Source organism: Dermochelys coriacea, chromosome 3, assembly GCF_009764565.3.
Source record: "Dermochelys coriacea isolate rDerCor1 chromosome 3, rDerCor1.pri.v4, whole genome shotgun sequence".
Lineage (NCBI taxonomy): Eukaryota > Metazoa > Chordata > Testudines > Dermochelyidae > Dermochelys > Dermochelys coriacea.
Window position 1 is genome coordinate 15,051,749 of NC_050070.1, and position 17,876 is coordinate 15,069,624.

A 17,876-nucleotide genomic window follows, 5' to 3' on the forward strand; every position below is an offset into this window, starting at 1 on the left:
CTCAGCCTGGGCCTGGAGGCCAAGCGGGACGTTGTCAAAGCGCGGGCGCGGCTCTGTCCCCGCGGCTGAGCCGTTTCCAGCCGAACCCAGAGGCGAGTTACAGGTTTGTGGGGTCCTGGGCCTGGGCCAGTGGGGCGCCAGGCGGAGCAGGTCAGGGTGCCTGGGCAGGGGCTAATCCGCCACCGGCCGAACCAGCTCCTCTCAGCCATGCCCAGAGCAGCCCCCTCCAGCAGCGTGGGCCCCCCCAACTCCACACCTAACTCCTTTTAACAGACAGCTTGAGAAAGATACGGCGGGGTTGCCTTAGGGTGGCCAGACAGCACGTGTGACAAATCGGGACTGGGGTGGGAGCTAATAGGAGCCTATATAAGAAAAAGCCCCAAATATCAGGACCGTCCCTATAAAATAAGGACATCTGGTCACCTTAGGTTGCCTGCACTAGCAGGAGCTGGGACACGTCCCCCGGGGGTGCCATACGTGTAAACCTTGGGGCAATGGTAGGAACATCAACGAACCCTTTAGCACCATAGGTATGAAGTGGTCTCCTTTTCTTTCTCACTCTGCTCACACGGCAGGGCTGTGGACTTCCTTGCTGCAGAAATTGCAGCTTGTCCGCTACTCTCTGCCAAATTAGCAAGATGTCTCAAATGGTAGACTCCATTTGATTTGCCGAGGCTAAAGACAGATTTTTTTTCGCAGTAGCAGATAGGGATGATGCAAAATCACATCCAGTTAAGGCGTGTACAGTAGGAAGTATCTTGTGCAAGTCAGAAGTGAGTGTGTCACAAATTGCATGCACAGGTACGATAGGTGCTGTGATTGTTCCTCCCTTGCCAGACTTAAATATGGTCGTCTTGACGATAGCAGGGGTGCCAGACTTCTTGACTGGCCTGAAGAAGCTACATGCCCCATAAGAATCAAGTGCACGTCTCACACATCTCTCCATTTGTTCTTCACCAACATCTGCTATTTTCAGCAGAGACTCTTGTAACATCAGATGTTACACGCAGTCCAGTAGATGTTGATAAGCACCCCTGGATGTGATTCAGGGTCAAATGAGTTTATCATATTGTTGATGACATGGTTGGCAAGAGCTGTAACCTGCTCTTCATCCCTCTTCAGTGCAGAGGCAAGGGACTTGTTTGTGGACTGTGTCTTCACTACTTCTTGTTAGGCAACTTCTTTCTCATAGCTTTTGCATATTCACTCAGGACATGTCTTGTGGGGGTCCATCTAACAAGGACTGGATTCTTTTTTGTCAGTCCTACAATCCCCCTTCTGCCTTTTGAGTCTTTGAAGACAGTTTTCTCTGTTCTCTAGGGTGGCCAGATGTCCCATTTTTATAGGGACAGTCCTGTTTTTTTGGACTTTTTCTTATATAGGCACCTATTACCCCCCCTCACCTCCATCCCACTTTTTCACAGTTGCTATCTGGTCACCCTACTGTTCCTGCATCACTCCAAATGCCCTGAAAGAACCAAGTGTCTGACGTACATTCCCAAGACTCAAAGGCATCATGTACTTCCTCAAGGAGATTTAACATACCAAGAATGTAGACTGATATCCATATGGCATAGTCAGACCTGCCTGCAGTATGGAATACTGTGTGTGTAAGGCATTAAGAAGTTGAAATGAACTTAAACAGTAAAAACTTCTAGTCATAGTCATGTTGCAGTGTTTCTGGAACTGTGCAAAAAATGACTCTCTCATTTTGGGTACCATATTTTCACCTCACCTGCAGGCTTAGAGCACCATTGGACAGCTCCACATCATACCTCACCTGAATATATATAAAATAAGCGTTCAAATGATAAGATCTGGGTGTATATAGCGTAGGCAGATTGAACTCCAAAAATATGGCAACTGTACAGGCAGGGAACTGTTCATCCTGGAGATACCCTAGTCGGAAGGGAAAGAGACCAGAGGATTGGTCTCCACCCAAGAGAAGTGACGGCCAAAATAGTCGGAAACCTGAGGGTGAATACCCTTGCTGGACTACTGAATGGAACTACCTGTGCAGTTGTCCTGAACCATGACATATGTTCTTCTGAAGGCAGCTGAGGCAGGACTAGGATATTCTCAGTTAAGAGGCCTAGACTTCCAGAGGAGCACTGGTGAATGCAGTGTGACCTCCTGTAGGAAATGCTGCCATTGGCATTTAAGACAGGAACTTGTCCCCCTTTTGCCACACACACACTTTTGCCCCTGCCCTTCTCTCTTCCCCAAACCCAAGCAGAGCTGCCTACAACTTGGCATGGGAAGAGAACCAGAGGATCCATGGACTCCATTAGGGATGTTGCTATTGTCAGTCTATTTTAAGTAGAAGGTGCTCAGGTCCAGACCTCAAAGGCACCTATTTTCCATAGAAATCCCTTTGAAGATCTGGGCTGCAGATATTGCTGTGACGGGTAGCAGGACAAACCCTAAAATGGACAGAATTATATAATCGAGTAGAAACTGAGTAGAAACTTTCTGATTTGGATGAAATCTGACAATTAAAAATTCCTATAAAGTCTTCAGAATTTCAAGGAGGAGGGAGAGTTTTCCTGAAGAGCTCGAAACCTTTTACACAAACATGAATCCCTGTGTGGAAGCAAAGTGTCATTGTCCACATTTTACAGATAGGGAAATCAAGGCAGAATAGCTATAAGTGACTGCCCCCTCTGTGGAATGCCAGCTACTAGTAAACCAGTGTTTTTCTAGTCACATCATAATACAAAGGTTGATTGATTGGAAGAGCGTGTCTCCTCCCATTTACAATCAGCACTGTATATCGTGCAGGGGTAATTTATTCTGAAATTGGGGCACAGGGTTAAGGTATGACAAGTGTAACCTTAACTCTTGGTTTCCCTTTTTCCTATTGATTGTGAGTTTTTGTGTAGTTTGAGAAGTATCACCTTAATGCCACATTTCCCTGTTTTCCAACTTTTTTTTAACCGTACATTTCTGTGAAATAGAAGCAGGGGAGCCAGTGTGGTGTGCCAGCAATCTTAATTCATTCTTTAATTATGTTTTGGTGTGGTGAGGGAGGGGATTTCTGTATGGTATGTATCTAGTCATACTTTTCATTACTGCACGAAGGGCTGAGCTGTTATATACCTCCAAGTCATAGAACACCCAGCAGTACAGGTGTTCTTCCAATTTCAAGGGTAGAGGAACTCCATTGATGGCCATAGATGCTTAGAGCCATATAGATGGTAGCAGTATAAATCCACAGGTAGAACAGAAGGGAATGGAGTTGCTCTTGATTTAAACGTGTAAAATCAACATTCATCAATTTTAGACAGGCAAACCTATCTTTTTTTCTTCACCCCTCCCCTCCCCCGCCTCGCTCTTTTAATGAACAAAAATGGGGCCTGATCCAAAGCTTGTTGAAGGTAATGGAAGATATTCTATCCAGTTTAGTGGGCTTTGTGTCAGACTCATTAACTGTAAAGATCGGAAGGAAAACTCTCTTCCCATTTATGAGTTTCTGTATGCGGTGATTTCAAACTAACAGAACAGTGGATTTTGTTCTAAACATCTTAGTTTTTTTGTTCATGAGTACTCCAAGGCTATCAAGGAAATGCAAGTGGTTACTGATTTTTTTTCAATCATTTTGGGGGTACTATTTTCTGTGCAAAGCCCTTGGCACCACCATTTGAGAATGGTCAGTGGTAAAAATAGCAGATGATAGGCTCTTGCATATTGAGCCAAACCCTGGACCCTGAGCAAAGCTTAAGTAAAAGTTGTGTTCTGGAAAACAGTGTGTTTTGGAAGGGGTGACATGACTTCATGCCAGGGCCAGCCCCACTGGAAACTGAACTGTAGCTGGGAGAACAGCTGGCACAACCTAGAACTCTCTTCTTCATCCAAGCTTGAGATTACGAGACTCTGTACTGTGCACAGACCGAATGAACATGCCCTTTATATGCCCCCAGCATAACCAAATTTACACACCTCAATGGCGAGTCAGAGATGCATCACTAAACTCCCCTTAGCACATAGGGTTGCATCATTTCTTGTCCTTTTGCACAACAGGCTCACTCCCTGTGACCCTTCCATTGGCACACAAACATATATCTATATAAACATTATGGCAGAATCAGGAACAAAAACAAACAATTGTGGGGCCAGGGTTTTGCCCACTACAATGAAAGCAAGCTGTTCCTATCTTGCCCATGCTCATGGAGTTTAATTATTTATTAATAAGTTATTAGTTGTATATTTCACACTTACACTTCTCCCTAGTTACTAATAATTTGCAATGGCAGGAGGAAAGGATTGTACATCATCCATTCAAGGCCAGATTCTGTTCCCTTACATGGGGGGATGCCTTACTCTGTGAGGTTTATTTCAATGATCTACTCATGCAGTAAGGCACCATGCAGCTGAGGGACAATGGGAAAATATGGTCCTCTGGCATTTTACCTATGTTTCTGTAAACATGGAGGACTGGTGTTCTGTTGATATCTGAACACATTCAGTGATGGGGATTATAATATAAAACATGGCTGTTGTTTTAAACATTCATTTTTGTAGAGTCTGTGCCTTATTTGATATTCTGAATTATTAAAGCACAGATTGACAAATGAAAAACTGTGGGTCCAACATTAGTGCACAATTTGAATGTATCTTGGAAATGTCTTTTATTGATCTGATTTGTATAAAATGTGACATCAGTACCTAGAAATTGACAGACTGGCTCAGACCCAGGGTCCATCTAGTCCAGTATACTGTCTCTGACAGTGGCCAGCAACAGATGTGTCAGAGGAAGGTGCAAGAAACCTTGCATTACACAGATATGGGACAAAATTGTACATAAGCATGTGGTTAACAAAACCTACTTAGGTGCCTTTAGGCGACTGTGTTTTTCTGTATTGTTAAATATTGTGACTCTTAAGCCTATGGCGGTACCACAGATTCATAGCTATTAAACTGTGGTAGGTTGATAAACACACCTTGGTGGTGGCCAGTGAATATTCATCCTTCAGCAACAAAATGAGGCCTACTCTTCCTGGACTAAAGTGGTACCTGGCAAGCTTATAGTTGTCAGGGCTGTCCACTAGAGGGAGCCATTGGTGCACAATTAGCCAGCATGCTGCATTTATCCATTGTTACAAATAGCTAGAACGGGGGTAATGTTTTCTTGGCCATGGGAAATGCTTTGGCTGCTTGAAATTAATATATTGTGGTGATTAATGATAATCAAAGGAAATTAAGAATAGGCAAGAAGTTCAGTAATTCCACCAAAATGTTTAATACCATATTAGATTTCCACTGAAGTACAGAGCTAATGTATTTGTACAAAATATATGATTAAAAATAGTATTGATTTATAATATGTACAGATATGTCACATCTTTGTTAGCAATCCAGACACTTGAATGAGGAGAACATGGTTAATGGTCTCAGATCCACAATAACATACATGAAAGGCTTCTGCAGCTAATCACAATTGGACAACTTGCCAAATCAACAGTAAGGATGAATCACTCAATACAGATGACACATTCCTTTCAGAAATCTCTGAATGAGAAGCAGTCTGCTCTAAAATGGATTCAAAACATTTGTACTTTTTTTTTCTAAATTGATAGTGAAGAGAACATGTCTTCAGGACACTAATGTTGACACAATGACGGTCACGTACTAGATTAATGATCTATCGCTTTCAATGGTTTATTAAACAAAGCTCATTTTCTGATGTACAGAAGATAAACCAGTTTACTCCTGCTGGCCTGATCCTATTCTCAGAAAGTCAATGGGAAAACCTCTGTTAACTTCAGCAAGAGCAAGACTGAGCCCTCTATTTCATAGATATGAATTACAGGGGATTAAATCCTGGAGTCTTTATTCAAGTGCTGAATGCTTTTAATTCCCATTGACTCAGAGGATGATCAGCCCCTCAGCATCAGGTTTCTAGTGCTTACTTGAGCAAGACAAAGAAATCCTGGACGCTAGGGCCTGCAGATACTGCACTGTTGGAATACCGGTATTCAAAGAGTCCCTGGGTGGTGACCTTTAACCATCTGGGAGTGAGCATCTGTTAAAAGGGTTGATAAACCTTATTTTGCCTTCTGAACATCCCTGCTCTAGAGGCAGCACAGAGTCTCACTCCCCGGGGAAGAATGCAGCGTAGCATTGTGCTTTAGGGAGCGCACGTACTGTGCTGCCTATACTCCTCTCCAAGCCAAAGCATCTGCACTGGCCAGTTTGCAGGTGCCTCAACCACTTTGGGGTAGGTAGCGGCACTTGCACCTCACTGTCCTTCGCTCTCTTCAAACGAAGAGTGGAACCCTGGCCAACCCTCACCTAGACACATGAGGTAACAGATCTCTTGGGCTACCTCCATCCTTACACATCTACACAGGGGCACAGCACAATCTGCCCCATATGGTGTTGCCACCAAATGCATCCGATGAAGTGAGCTGTAGCTCACGAAAGGTTATGCTCAAATAAATTTGTTAGTCTCTAAGGTGCCACAAGTACTCCTTTTCTAAAAGCGTCCGTAACTCCAACTGCAAAACCAATGAACATGGTACAGCGTGGGTTGCTGAACTTTGCCCTGTATGAGCTTCTTGAATAAAAGGTGCCGTATTCCTCACCAGCTTAACTATTAACTTCAGTGTTGTTACACCAGGGATTAATCTTGGCCAGGGCCTGGCCAGTACCTTAATCTTTTTTAGCCAGCAATCCTTGTATATTTTGGTAACTGTTATTGTAAAGTGGCTTCCTTGAGGAGAACACAAAAGCTTCAAGATTAGACATTGCTTTATTTTCTTATATGTTAACACAGTGGATAAGTAACTGCAGTACTTAAACTAAATTTTCAAGAAGTTTTTTTTTTTATTAAAGAATCTTGAATGGAGGAGGAGGAGGAAACCTACTGTGATTTTGAGTTTCAGTGGTTAACAGGAAATTGCTGAACCAAAACCAAAACTAATAGCAGTTGTACTAATCAGGATTATTCATAATAACCAGCCCAACATCCCTCTTCCAGGAAAAAACAGTGCCATTCCCCCCTCCTCCTCCCCCCCCCCCCCCGCGATCTATGACAAAGTGCCGTAGGACTGTTATCACCTCTGATAAAGCATTCTGATGAGTCTGGGAGTAATTCTAACAAACAATTTGCAGACTGTCCATTATCAGGCAGTAAGTAACTACAAGCCCAATCCTGTGAGGTGTTGAGTCCCCTTTGAAAACAGGGCCTTTCTGCAAAAAGTGAGTCGGCAATAATCATTCTAGTTGTTGCCTGCTTTGGGCTTCCCAGTCCATCCTGTCTGCTCTAATGTATGTCGTATTTAGGTTGTAAACTCTTTGGGGTGGTGATTATCAATTTATGTCTTGCACAGCCCTAAGCACATCACCGGTAACAAAATACATGCATAACTTTGTGCGTGCAGTCAGTTGTGCAGGTAATCAGGGCATGAACCAGTAAGGGGCTGAACAACTGGAGGTGAGACATGCCTTCAATTCTGACTCCCCAGAGACGCTCGGCATCTTGCAGGATCAGGCCCTGATTGCACACTATCACTTCTGTTTGCAAATGCCTACTACAGAAATGTAACAGCCCATTTTTGTGTTCAGATTAAGTGCTTAATGGGATTTTGTGCATATAACGTCAGTTATTACATTTGCCCATACAGAGTCCAGGTGAGACCTGTCTGAAAACATGGCCCGCAATGTTCACTTTGGCAATAATTGGGCTTATTTCCAGGCAATGTGGTTTTTCCCTTTTATGCCCTATTCAAACACAAATAGCACTTAAGACAATTTTCACGTTTCAGTGCAAATCAGCCAAAGAATCTTTTCTCATTGTATCTGAGGTAAGCTCACATGCTGCCTAGCAGTAGAAAATAATTAGGAGTTATACAGACCATTTTACTCCTGGATCCCATCCCTACCGCCTTTTTATAACAGACACAAAGAATAAGGTCTACATTGTCAAGCAACCAATGATTTTTGTGTGCTTCAATTTTTGGATGGCAAGCTGAGACATTAAAAGGTCCTGATTTTCACCAAGTTCCAAGCACCATCTCTGAAAATCAGGCCCCTTTAAGATGCCTTGTATTGGGCACCAAAGTCATTAGTCACTTATGAAAATTAGATCTAAACGACTTGCACAAGGTCACACACAAGAAATCTATGGCGGAGATGGGTAGAGAACCCAAATCTTCTGGCTCCAGTCCTTTGCCTTAAACACAAAATAATCCTTCAGGACTATCCTGGAAGAAGAGGAAAAATACCCTATATAAATTGACATGGTAGACCATAAACCATCACTGATATTTTGTGGTAATCAGGATTAGTATTGTTATTTTCTTTTTTAAGATTAGGCATTTTCTCAATGCCAAGTTACCTATTTAAACATGCATATGCATCATGTTTATCCATACTAAACAGCCTCTGTGGAGCCATTTCAGTTGGTAGAGACACATATTTGCTCTTCTGAAGTGATGCAGTGTGCTATTTTTACATACTCCCAGGCAAGTTCAGATATGGTATAAGCAGTGTAAGTTTATGAAAATCAATGGAATTGCAACTACTTAAATTAGATTTGATTTTTACCATCATATCTTGCCAGGAATTGTCATAATTTGTACAGAGAACAATAGCGACTGAAGTGAAAGCTTGCATATATCACACTTATATTTCCTTTATCCTCCTGCTCCAGAAACACAGGCCCACTTGAACTAAAGTATAATCTCCAGTCAGCAGCATGTGACCTGTGACGCACATTTAAGCAGTCCTGATTCCATCCAGTAGTGAGCAGTAGTGCACATTCACACTAGCCAGTTTACTAGACTGTTTTAGCCTTTCTTGAGGATGGCTTTCCAAAATGTCAAAAGCAAGCAGAACACATGGACAAATCATCATTTGCCATATTTATTTTTTAAAACTAAGCTCTGAGTTATACAAGTGCAAAAGTGATTCATTAGCCAATAGCCTTTTTTAATACTCCTATAAAATATGACTAAATAGAATTAAAAGGTGTGTACAGTATAATGGAAATGCTGACACAACTAACTCACAGTGCTAGGACATACCACTGTAAAGTCTTGCAAAACTATTTAGCTGAGTATCATTCTATACAAAAGACGTTCCCTTTGTCTCAAGAAAGGCCCTTTTCACTGTCACTGCATGAAAAGAGAACTAGCCAATTTGGGAGAAAATAAATGTGGAAGAGTAGGGTTGTAGTTTACCCACAGGACACCTTTTTAACCCTATTCAAGATTTTTTTAAAAAAAAAGTACAGATCCATTTAGCTCAGATATTATAGCAAGTTTTTTTGGAGGTGGCAATTCTGCCATGGGATCAGCTAGTATGATTTCTAGTGATGACAGTGGGTCCCCACAAGGGCATGGGGGTCCCATTGCAACACAGACTTTTGACATTGACTACTATTTATTTTTGAAATGTTTGGGCACCCTGCTTTGAGTTTAGGGAAGTTAAATGCACAAATACGTTTACAAAAGAAGTCACTGTATGCAGAGTATGAAAGAGTCTAAGTTCAGAGAAGAAGAGGGAGGACAAGTGGGGTAGATGGGACACCAGTAATAGCAATTGTAACCTTCATTTTCTCTACTCTATTTCTAACCAGATCAGTGAGCAATGTACATCCACTAGAGGATGCCATTTCACCTCTAGAAAACCATTTCAATAGTATCTCAGAACCCATTTGAAAGCAAGTTTAAAGAGCAAGGCCAAATTCTGCTGTTACTTACACTGGGGTGAATCAGGAGTAACTCCAGTGAAACTAGTCCTGATTTACAGTGCTCTTATAAAGCAGAATCTGCTTTTGGTGTTGCAAGTGAAAGTCATAGTAGCTGAGTTTGCAGACCTTACATAGACAAAACTCCCATTGAAGTCAGCAGGGCCACAGGATCTGGACTACTGAATTTATGTAGAAAATTTGCTTGTCAAAGCGGTCAGCCCTTTTTGAGGAAGCCTGTTTTCTATTACTAGTCAGGCTTAGGCTGCTGGTGAGATACAAAGCTGGCTTGCCAGGTTCTCAAATGTTATTTTCATACTACAGAGGTTAAACTATAATATCAGAAAAAAAAAAAAAGGAGTACTTGTGGCACCTTAGAGACTAACAAATTTATTAGAGCATAAGCTTTTGTGAGCTGTAGCTCACGAAAGCTTATGCTCTAATAAATTTGTTAGTCTCTAAGGTGCCACAAGTACTCCTTTTCTTTTTGCAAATACAGACTAACACGGCTGCTAGTCTGAAATCTGTAATATCAAAAGTATTGGTCTTTCACATAGTGATTTATCAACCCTGATTGCAGCCATATCAGGATTCCCGTGGGTTGTCTCAATCTTTCAGCTGTGTTTTTCTTTCTGTTGTTGGGACAGTGAAGCTATTTCCCACACCCTCCTGCATAATACCGTACAGCTCCACTCTTTTAGGACCTACCGTAGTCAATTAACTATGCCTGTCTTTAACTATCCCTTGTGTGCATGTCCCATAATGCACTTTGAGACAATAAGTCAGACATGAATATTAAACTAAAACTGATGCTTCAGTCACAATAGATTTTTTTAATCTGAGTTGGGCCCAAATTGCATAGTTTGGACCCGGATCCAAACCCCTGAAAGTCTGATTTTGCTTCAATGTGGGGACTAGGTTTGGGTTCCTTATTCATTGTTTGATTTTTGTACATAAAAAAATAGATCCTCAGCTGGTGTAAACAGGTAAATGGAGCTACACAGATTTACAGCAGCTGAGGATCTGGCCCCCAAATCTCTGCCATCTCAAAGTGACTGTTTTATTCAGGAAACGTTACATTTAAATCTCACATAAAAACACTATTCATAATTAACTGTCTAAAGCCAAGGGATCTTGACATCAAAATAGCATTTTATCTATGCAGTAACACATGAAATAGGAGGGGATTTGTTCTCCTTAAACACTACAGCTTGCCTGATGTACCATTTTCAGCAGGAATGGTCATATTATAGTCCCAGGGTGGAAGGCGATTTAAAATAAGAAGAATGTCATTCTTTAAATCAATTCTGAAAGCACTGCCAAAAAGTAATAATGTGAACTAGCGGAAAAGCTTTTTTTTTTTTTTTTTTTTTTTTTTTTTTTTAAAGACGGTCATCTGTCTAGCTCCCATGAAGCTGTTAAAGTCAAGTCTCATTTAGGTTAGGTCTCTGCTACATTGAACATGCTTGCTTAACCTAAGTGTGAATGTATGCTAGGTGGTGTCCATACTGCACTGAGAATCATCGCCATAAGGGTTATGCATAAGCAAGGCTCTAGTTCTCAGTGGGAATATTAAAGAATGGTGATGGTCAGAAAAGGAACTCTGTAAAAATGGCTCATTTTTACACCCACAGCTCTCTTCTCCCTGTGGGCATTGAGAATTCTCTGCTGATTTTAGTGAAAAAAAAAAATCACATTTTTCTTTCTGTTGGTATTGCTGAGTCAATACAGCAATGGGAGAATGAGCTAGAGTCCACTGAAGCATGTGTATCCCTATGGTTAATTAAGATTCTGCCACTGTAATTTTCAAAAACTTCCCAACAAGGTTTTATTACAAAACCTAGCTTGACTTTCAGAGCCCAAGTTGACCTTGCAGGGTTGAGAAGTAGAAAAATTTTCTTTTTACTTGTAAATGGAGCAAACTTGAGAGGAAAGGCATTGAGACTTTAAACATGGAACCCCTCAGTGCCATCTCTACAGAGTCTTTTTCAAGCGGGTAGGGGTAGAACTGCAACTCATTTGCTTATGCCCCAATCCTGCAAAGCCATATGCATACGCTTAAGTTTCATAACATTCATTTCAATGGAACTACTCACATGTGTCAAGTTAAGCTCACATGCCTTTGTAAGAGCGAGGCTTAAATCTCTAGAAAGCACTTTCTCGAAATGGTGAGCGTGCATGAGAATAATTAACAGAGATGATCTGCCCAGGTAGAAAATCCAAATATCTAAGTACTCTCTACCACCAGCCACACTGAAAGCACAAAAATGTCAGTAATCCTGCGCATTTTATGAGTGACAGGGATATGTAGGAGTGAGTGAGACAGGAGAGTAAATTCCATGCAGTCTAAGTTCAAGTTTAAGTGTGGTCCTGTTTTATTTGGCCTGGGGGCGGGAGAACACTGCATACAACTAAATATGGACCTTAAAACACATCAAGCAAAGGGGGAGGGGGAGTGCTGATTATTAGGGATGGGCAAATATTTGCAAATAGCTGGAGTTTCAGGGCTATCCAGCATACCACTGGAAACTTCTGCCCATCACTGCCGTTTGCTGCTACCATGAGACAGCAATAAATCCCAGTGTAATGGGAAGTTAGCTTCTCCACCCTAACCTCAGGGGTACAGGAAAAGAGAAGTAACACCCTTGCCCTCCTGCTGGGAGGGAATGTGAGGATTTCCCCCACAGCTAGCAACTTAGCTCCCTCTCATTGGAGGGCCAAGGAATGAAGGACACCTCCTCCTTCACAAAATCTTGCCTCCCCCTTCAGCCCAATGCACTCTAGGATGTGTCAGCCCCAGATTTAAAGGGCCAGTGTATTCAGCAGCAGTCAGGTGACAGGAGTGTTTCAGTCCCCTGGCTGTAACAAACATGCAGAGAACGTGTTGTCCCCTGATGACATTGCCAGAGGGAGTGAAAGGCCACTGGGTTGCCCCCTCCCCCCCCCGATAAATGCTCAGTAAGTGGAGGCAAAGGGGTTAAAGGCCACCGAGCAGCTACCTCACAAGATGACACCAGGGGATAAGGGACAAGAATAAGGGACAAGAGGGACACACAGGTGCAGTGGAGGGTGGGGAGTGGGATCCTGTGGGAAGGGGAGCAGAGAATGATGTTCTGCTCGTCTGAACGTTAATCCCACCATCAGCCTATTTGCCCATCGCTAGTTTACTACGCAATGCTTCTGGTTTTGCTACCATTACAATGTGCAATGCTATGAAAAAACCTCAGACTGAACCCCGCCCCTCTTCCCAGCCTATTCTAGCCCCTTTCACAAGATCTATTACACTCGATGGCAAGTGATATGGTTACATGTACAAAGAACGTTTTCCTAGCCCTTGTGTTAGACAGGCTTGAGTACAGAGAAGGGATTTCAATGAGCTAGATGTCCCATTACCCAACAGGCAATGGCTGCCCTTCAACAAAACATAGCAAACAGAAAAACAAAGAGCCATGCTGGAGGAGAGAAGTGCTACTCCGGCTGGAGAGGCTCAGTTAGACACGGGAGGAGGCAGGCCAGGGCGCCGGGTTTGAATAATTTTTGGCTTTGGAGAATTCTTTGGGTCCTCTTCTTCCTCTGTGTCGCTGTCGCAGACATGCACTACCACGCTCGGGGTGGACTCTGTCCCTGCATGCAGCTCGTACTTCTCCCCTGGAAGCAGACATAAACGGTTAGGTCAAAGGTCACCAGAATGGGCGAGCCAGACATTGACTCTGGCCTTGTCTGTCTCCAGGAACAGCCCTGATTCAGCAATCAGTGTAGCTGCACCATGGCTGAGCCTCAGGCTTAGACAAAGACACGCAGGGGTTTGCTTTCAGGGGTGGCATGTTTGTAGAAATTTTGGTGGTGCCCAGAACCCGCCCCCCCAACTCCACCCCCCCCCACCTGCCTAAGGCTCTGGGAGGGAGTTTGGGGTGCAGGCCCTGGGCTGGGACAGGGGATTGGGGTGCAGGCTCTGGGAGGGAGTTTGGGTGCAAAAGGGATGACAGGTTGGGCTCTGGGAGGAAGTTTGAGGGTGTGGGAGGGTCTGGGGTGCAGGCTCTGGGATGGAATTTGGATGCAGGCTCTGGGAGGGAGTGCAGAGGGCTAGGGTGAAGGCTCTGGGAGGGAGTTTGGGGACAGGAGAGGGTGTGTGGGAAGGGGATGGGGGTGCAGGCTCTGGGCTGGGGGTGGGGCTGTAGGCTCTGGGATGGAGTTTGGAGATTGGAGGGGGTGCGGAGGGATGGGGTGCGGATCAGGGGTTTGTGAGGGGGCTCAGGGCTAGGGCTGGGGGGTTCATGATGCAGGAGGGGGCTCAGGGCTGAGGCAGAGGGTTAGGGTGCCACAGATGAGGGCTCTGGTGTGTGGGAGAGGCTCAGGACTAGGTCAGAGGGTACAGGTGTGGGGGGGGAGGGCTCTGGCTGGGGATGAGGGGTTTGGGGTGTTGGAAAGGCTCAGGATTAGGGCAGAGGGTTGGGGGTGGGGGTGTGGGCTCTGGGGTGGGGCAGGGCTAGGGATGAGGAGTTTGGGGTGCAGGCAGGCTGCCCCAGGGCTGGGGCCAGAGAGGACGACTCCCTCCAGTCCTCTCCCTGCCAGCAGCAGTGAGTGCTGAAGGAGGGGCCCCCCTCTCCTCTCTAGGAGCACACTCACCCCCATCACTGTCACTGCACTTACTCTTAGGGCCCCTCTCTGGTCCAGGAAGCCCCCTCGCCTCACCTGTGGTGGGTGCTATCACATGTCTGCCTCCTCCCCTGCTGCTGCCCCTCACTGTAGCCTCATGGGGGGTGAGGGATGGGGCTGCCCCTTGCCCAGCGTGGGGCAGGAGCGGTGACTGCGGGTGGGGGGGCCCTGTGCTGGCGGAGGGTCCTGCTGGAAAATGTATGGGTCTGAGGTGGAAGGGCAGGGTAAGGGCAGCCTGCCCTGGCACTAGTGGATGGGGGAGACTAGGATCCTCCGGTGGCAGCTGATGCTGGGAACCAGCAGAGCGAAGGCAGCCCGGAGCTGCAGGAGAGAGGCAGGGATGCTCTGGAGGCCCAGGAAAAGCGCAAGGGGGCAGCAAGTGGGGGCGGGGAGAGACCCAGCCACAGACATTGGTGGAGCTGGGCCCCCAGGCCCTGAATATTGCTGGAGCCCGGGCACCACTGGCCCATACAATTCGCCAGGGGTCAGCACCCCTGCAACTACACTGAAAGCTGGCGACTTTCTATGCAAGGCTATTCCCAAGTGTAGACGAGGCCTAAGGGTGGAATCCAGGATAATCTGGACTAGTTAAAAACAAAACTGCATTAGTGCCTATGCTAGGATTTTCCACTCAGGCAGCCACACTCATGGCTGAAATCTCAGAGTGGACAAGGCTTAAATGTTTATGTAAGGAGGGGAGAGATAAGGTGGCCGAGTGTCACGGAGATGGGCCCAGCTCAAAACCACACCTCCTAAACCCTCTATCCACCCGGAGTTCAGCACTGGACTCGAATTTCATGGCTGCCCCTTGCATCTAAAATGGGCCAAACATCAGTACCCCAGGCCCAAACTTCCTAAGACTCTGGGATCATTCAGATCCAGTTATACACACTGCAGCTTGGTTCCATCTCTGATTTCTCTCGCTGCTGTAGCTGTAGGCTGTGAGGGAGAGGATTTGTTTATCACTGATAACAGTTCCAGCTATAAACATCACTAAATACCCTTCACCATTGAAGTAGGCACAGCAGCTACTTAGCACTTACGACAATCCTCATCTTGACTGACACATAGGGGATTGAACTAGAGACCTCTAGAGCTAAAAGCATGAGCAGCTATAGCCTGAGCCAGTGCTCTTTAGCAGTAGCTGTAACACACTGATATCCTCTGCAGATCAGGCATGGAGTGGGACCTGTAACACACTCATCAATGGGTTACACACTTACGCAGCACTTTGGATTTTCCAAGTGCTCCGTGCATTACTTAAGCCTCCAAGTTCCCCCATGAAGTAGGTCAGTGTTGTGGAGATGGAAATGGGGCAGGGAAGTGAAATGACTTGCCCACAGCCCCAGAGTAAGAGCCAGGCTCAGAACTCAGTAATTCCTAGCTCTAAGTCCTGTGCACCATCTCCTAAACAATGCTGCCTCTGTTCAGTGTGGTACATGGGACTGTAACTAAGAATAATGGGATGGAATTAAGAAAAAGTAAATTTAAGAAAAATGACAGGAAAAATTTCAAATGGTGAGATCTGAGAGACACTGGCCTGGTCTCCCCAAGGAAGAAGGGGAAGTCTCATGGCTTGGCAGTTAAAACTCAACTAGAGAAAGCACCAGAAAATGTGTTGTGGGGAACAATCCTGGCCTGGCAGGGGCAGAGTAGATGACTTATTGGAATAGGTAGTTTCCATCTTTTATGCCAGCAAGCACCAGTACACTTTATTTAAGTTTGACAAATTGGCTTATTAAGACCCTGACAAACACAATGATTAGCTACTGACAAACACTACTATGTCTTTGACAAACTCTGCTTTATATGACTGCTTTGAGTTAAGAGCGGCCAATGAGGAGAGCAAGGCACCATATAACTAGGTAAGATGGAACCCCAAAATCCTATTTGCCATAGAATAAATTGTTACTACTACTTATTTGCATTATGGTAGTGCCTAGTAGCCCTAGTCATGAACCAGGAACTCATTGTACTAGGGGCTATATAAATACAGAACTAAAAGATGGGCCCCTGCCAGGTTTTATAAGTTACTGAGCCTGATCCCCAAAATCTTCATTCACATGATTCTGTACACACACCTTTTTGAATAAAAGATTGCAGGATCGGGCCCCTGTCATTCCAGGTAACTCTGCACCTGCTACAAGGAAAGCATGGTGTTTGTGCTGGTTTGCTGTTCATCCAAGTGAGGCTTAAAGGCCTGGGATTAGAGAACAGGGTGCATTTTTATCTGAAGGTGGGAGGCAATTTTACAATCAAGACAATGAATAACTATTATAAATTCTTATAATATTAGGCTTCTGGCTGCAAGAGATATTTTATTGCTGTGATCCCATTAATGCTGACATAAAACTTCTCTATTTTTGGAAATCTTTTTCCTGGATCCAGATTGAGTAAAGCACTATGGGGCTTGTTGAGAAGTTAAAACGTAAGAAGAGAAACAGCTTTTGGTCATGCTGTATGGAGAAATTATATGGTTTTGCGTTGCCTATTTTCCCTGCAGGCTGCAGCTAATTTCTCAGCTATGGGCTGACGTCAATGCTGCCAACCAGCACTAAGGGGCACATTGGTCACTGTCAGCTGCAAACAGCTCTGTGGTGCAGTGCACAAACAAAGATGGGCCATTTCTTATCATACCATGTCCAGTAACTCACATTCACTGTCCTCTTAAAAGATAATAATTCCAGTTCAGATGCCACATTCTTTTTTATGCTCAAATTCTTTCCCAAAGATTTTCTTTCCACTGAAAAAGAGAAGTGGAAATAACTATAGACACTGGGACAAACATTCCAAAGCCTCTGGCACAAGTAACTGCAGCAGCAATTAATGTCATTTGAACGAATCAGGATTCAGTGCTCCCATAAATCGGTTCTGAAGGTGTCCAAGTGAAGAACATTGCCCTACAATAACTTACTTGCCCTACAGTAACATATTCTTTGAGATGCTGTAGGCAGCGTGGATCCGACTGTAGGAACACAAGCACCTCATGCACACGACACCGGATTTTTCTTAATTAGCAGTGTCCATCGAGGCCATTCATGTTGCCAGTTCCTACACAAGGCCATAAAGGGCAGGGGGCTGCTGCAATCCTCCCACAGTTCCCTTACAGTTCAAAGCCTGTGTGGCTGAGGACTCTGAAAAGCAGGAATGGAGGGCTGGTTGTGGGATGCAAACTGCCTACACCAGCTCAAAAAACAGTGAGTGAAGAGTACTTTTCTTCTTCAAGTATTTGTCAGTGTGGATCCCACTGTAGGGGACAGGCAATCAATCAGTATCCCCACCCCTGAAGTTCAGCTGCATCAGTCAAACAGAGATTAAAGTACTGCTGCCCTGAACATGGCCTCTGATTTGGCTGCCAGGTCAAATACATAATGCTTAGCAAAAGTTAGCAGGTAACAAAAGCATTGCTGCCTTGTAGATCTGAGAGATCAGCATGTTTCTGAAGTGGGTGGAAGATGGTTCCTGTGCCCTGGTGGAAAGTGCTTTGACATTCGGAGAGAGAGGCTCACCTGCCAGCTGATAGCAGGTG

The 17,876-nt window shown here is 44.6% G+C and overlaps 1 protein-coding gene across 5 annotated transcripts in view; it reads right to left on the reverse strand.

Moving 5' to 3' along the window:
• Positions 1–11,690: 11,690 nt before the first annotated feature.
• RCAN2 (regulator of calcineurin 2) overlaps positions 11,691–17,876 on the reverse strand; it is a 173,306-nt gene continuing 167,120 nt past the window's right edge. For 3 of the 5 annotated variants that reach the window (XM_038396417.2, XM_043510142.1, XM_038396419.2), the window contains one exon: positions 11,691–13,339. In XM_038396417.2, coding sequence (XP_038252345.1) covers positions 13,179–13,339 — 161 coding nt within the window. In that variant the 3' untranslated portion in view covers positions 11,691–13,178. The remainder of the gene's footprint in view (positions 13,340–17,876) is intronic. The other 2 variants (XR_006279713.1, XR_006279714.1) reach the window with 1 other exon arrangement.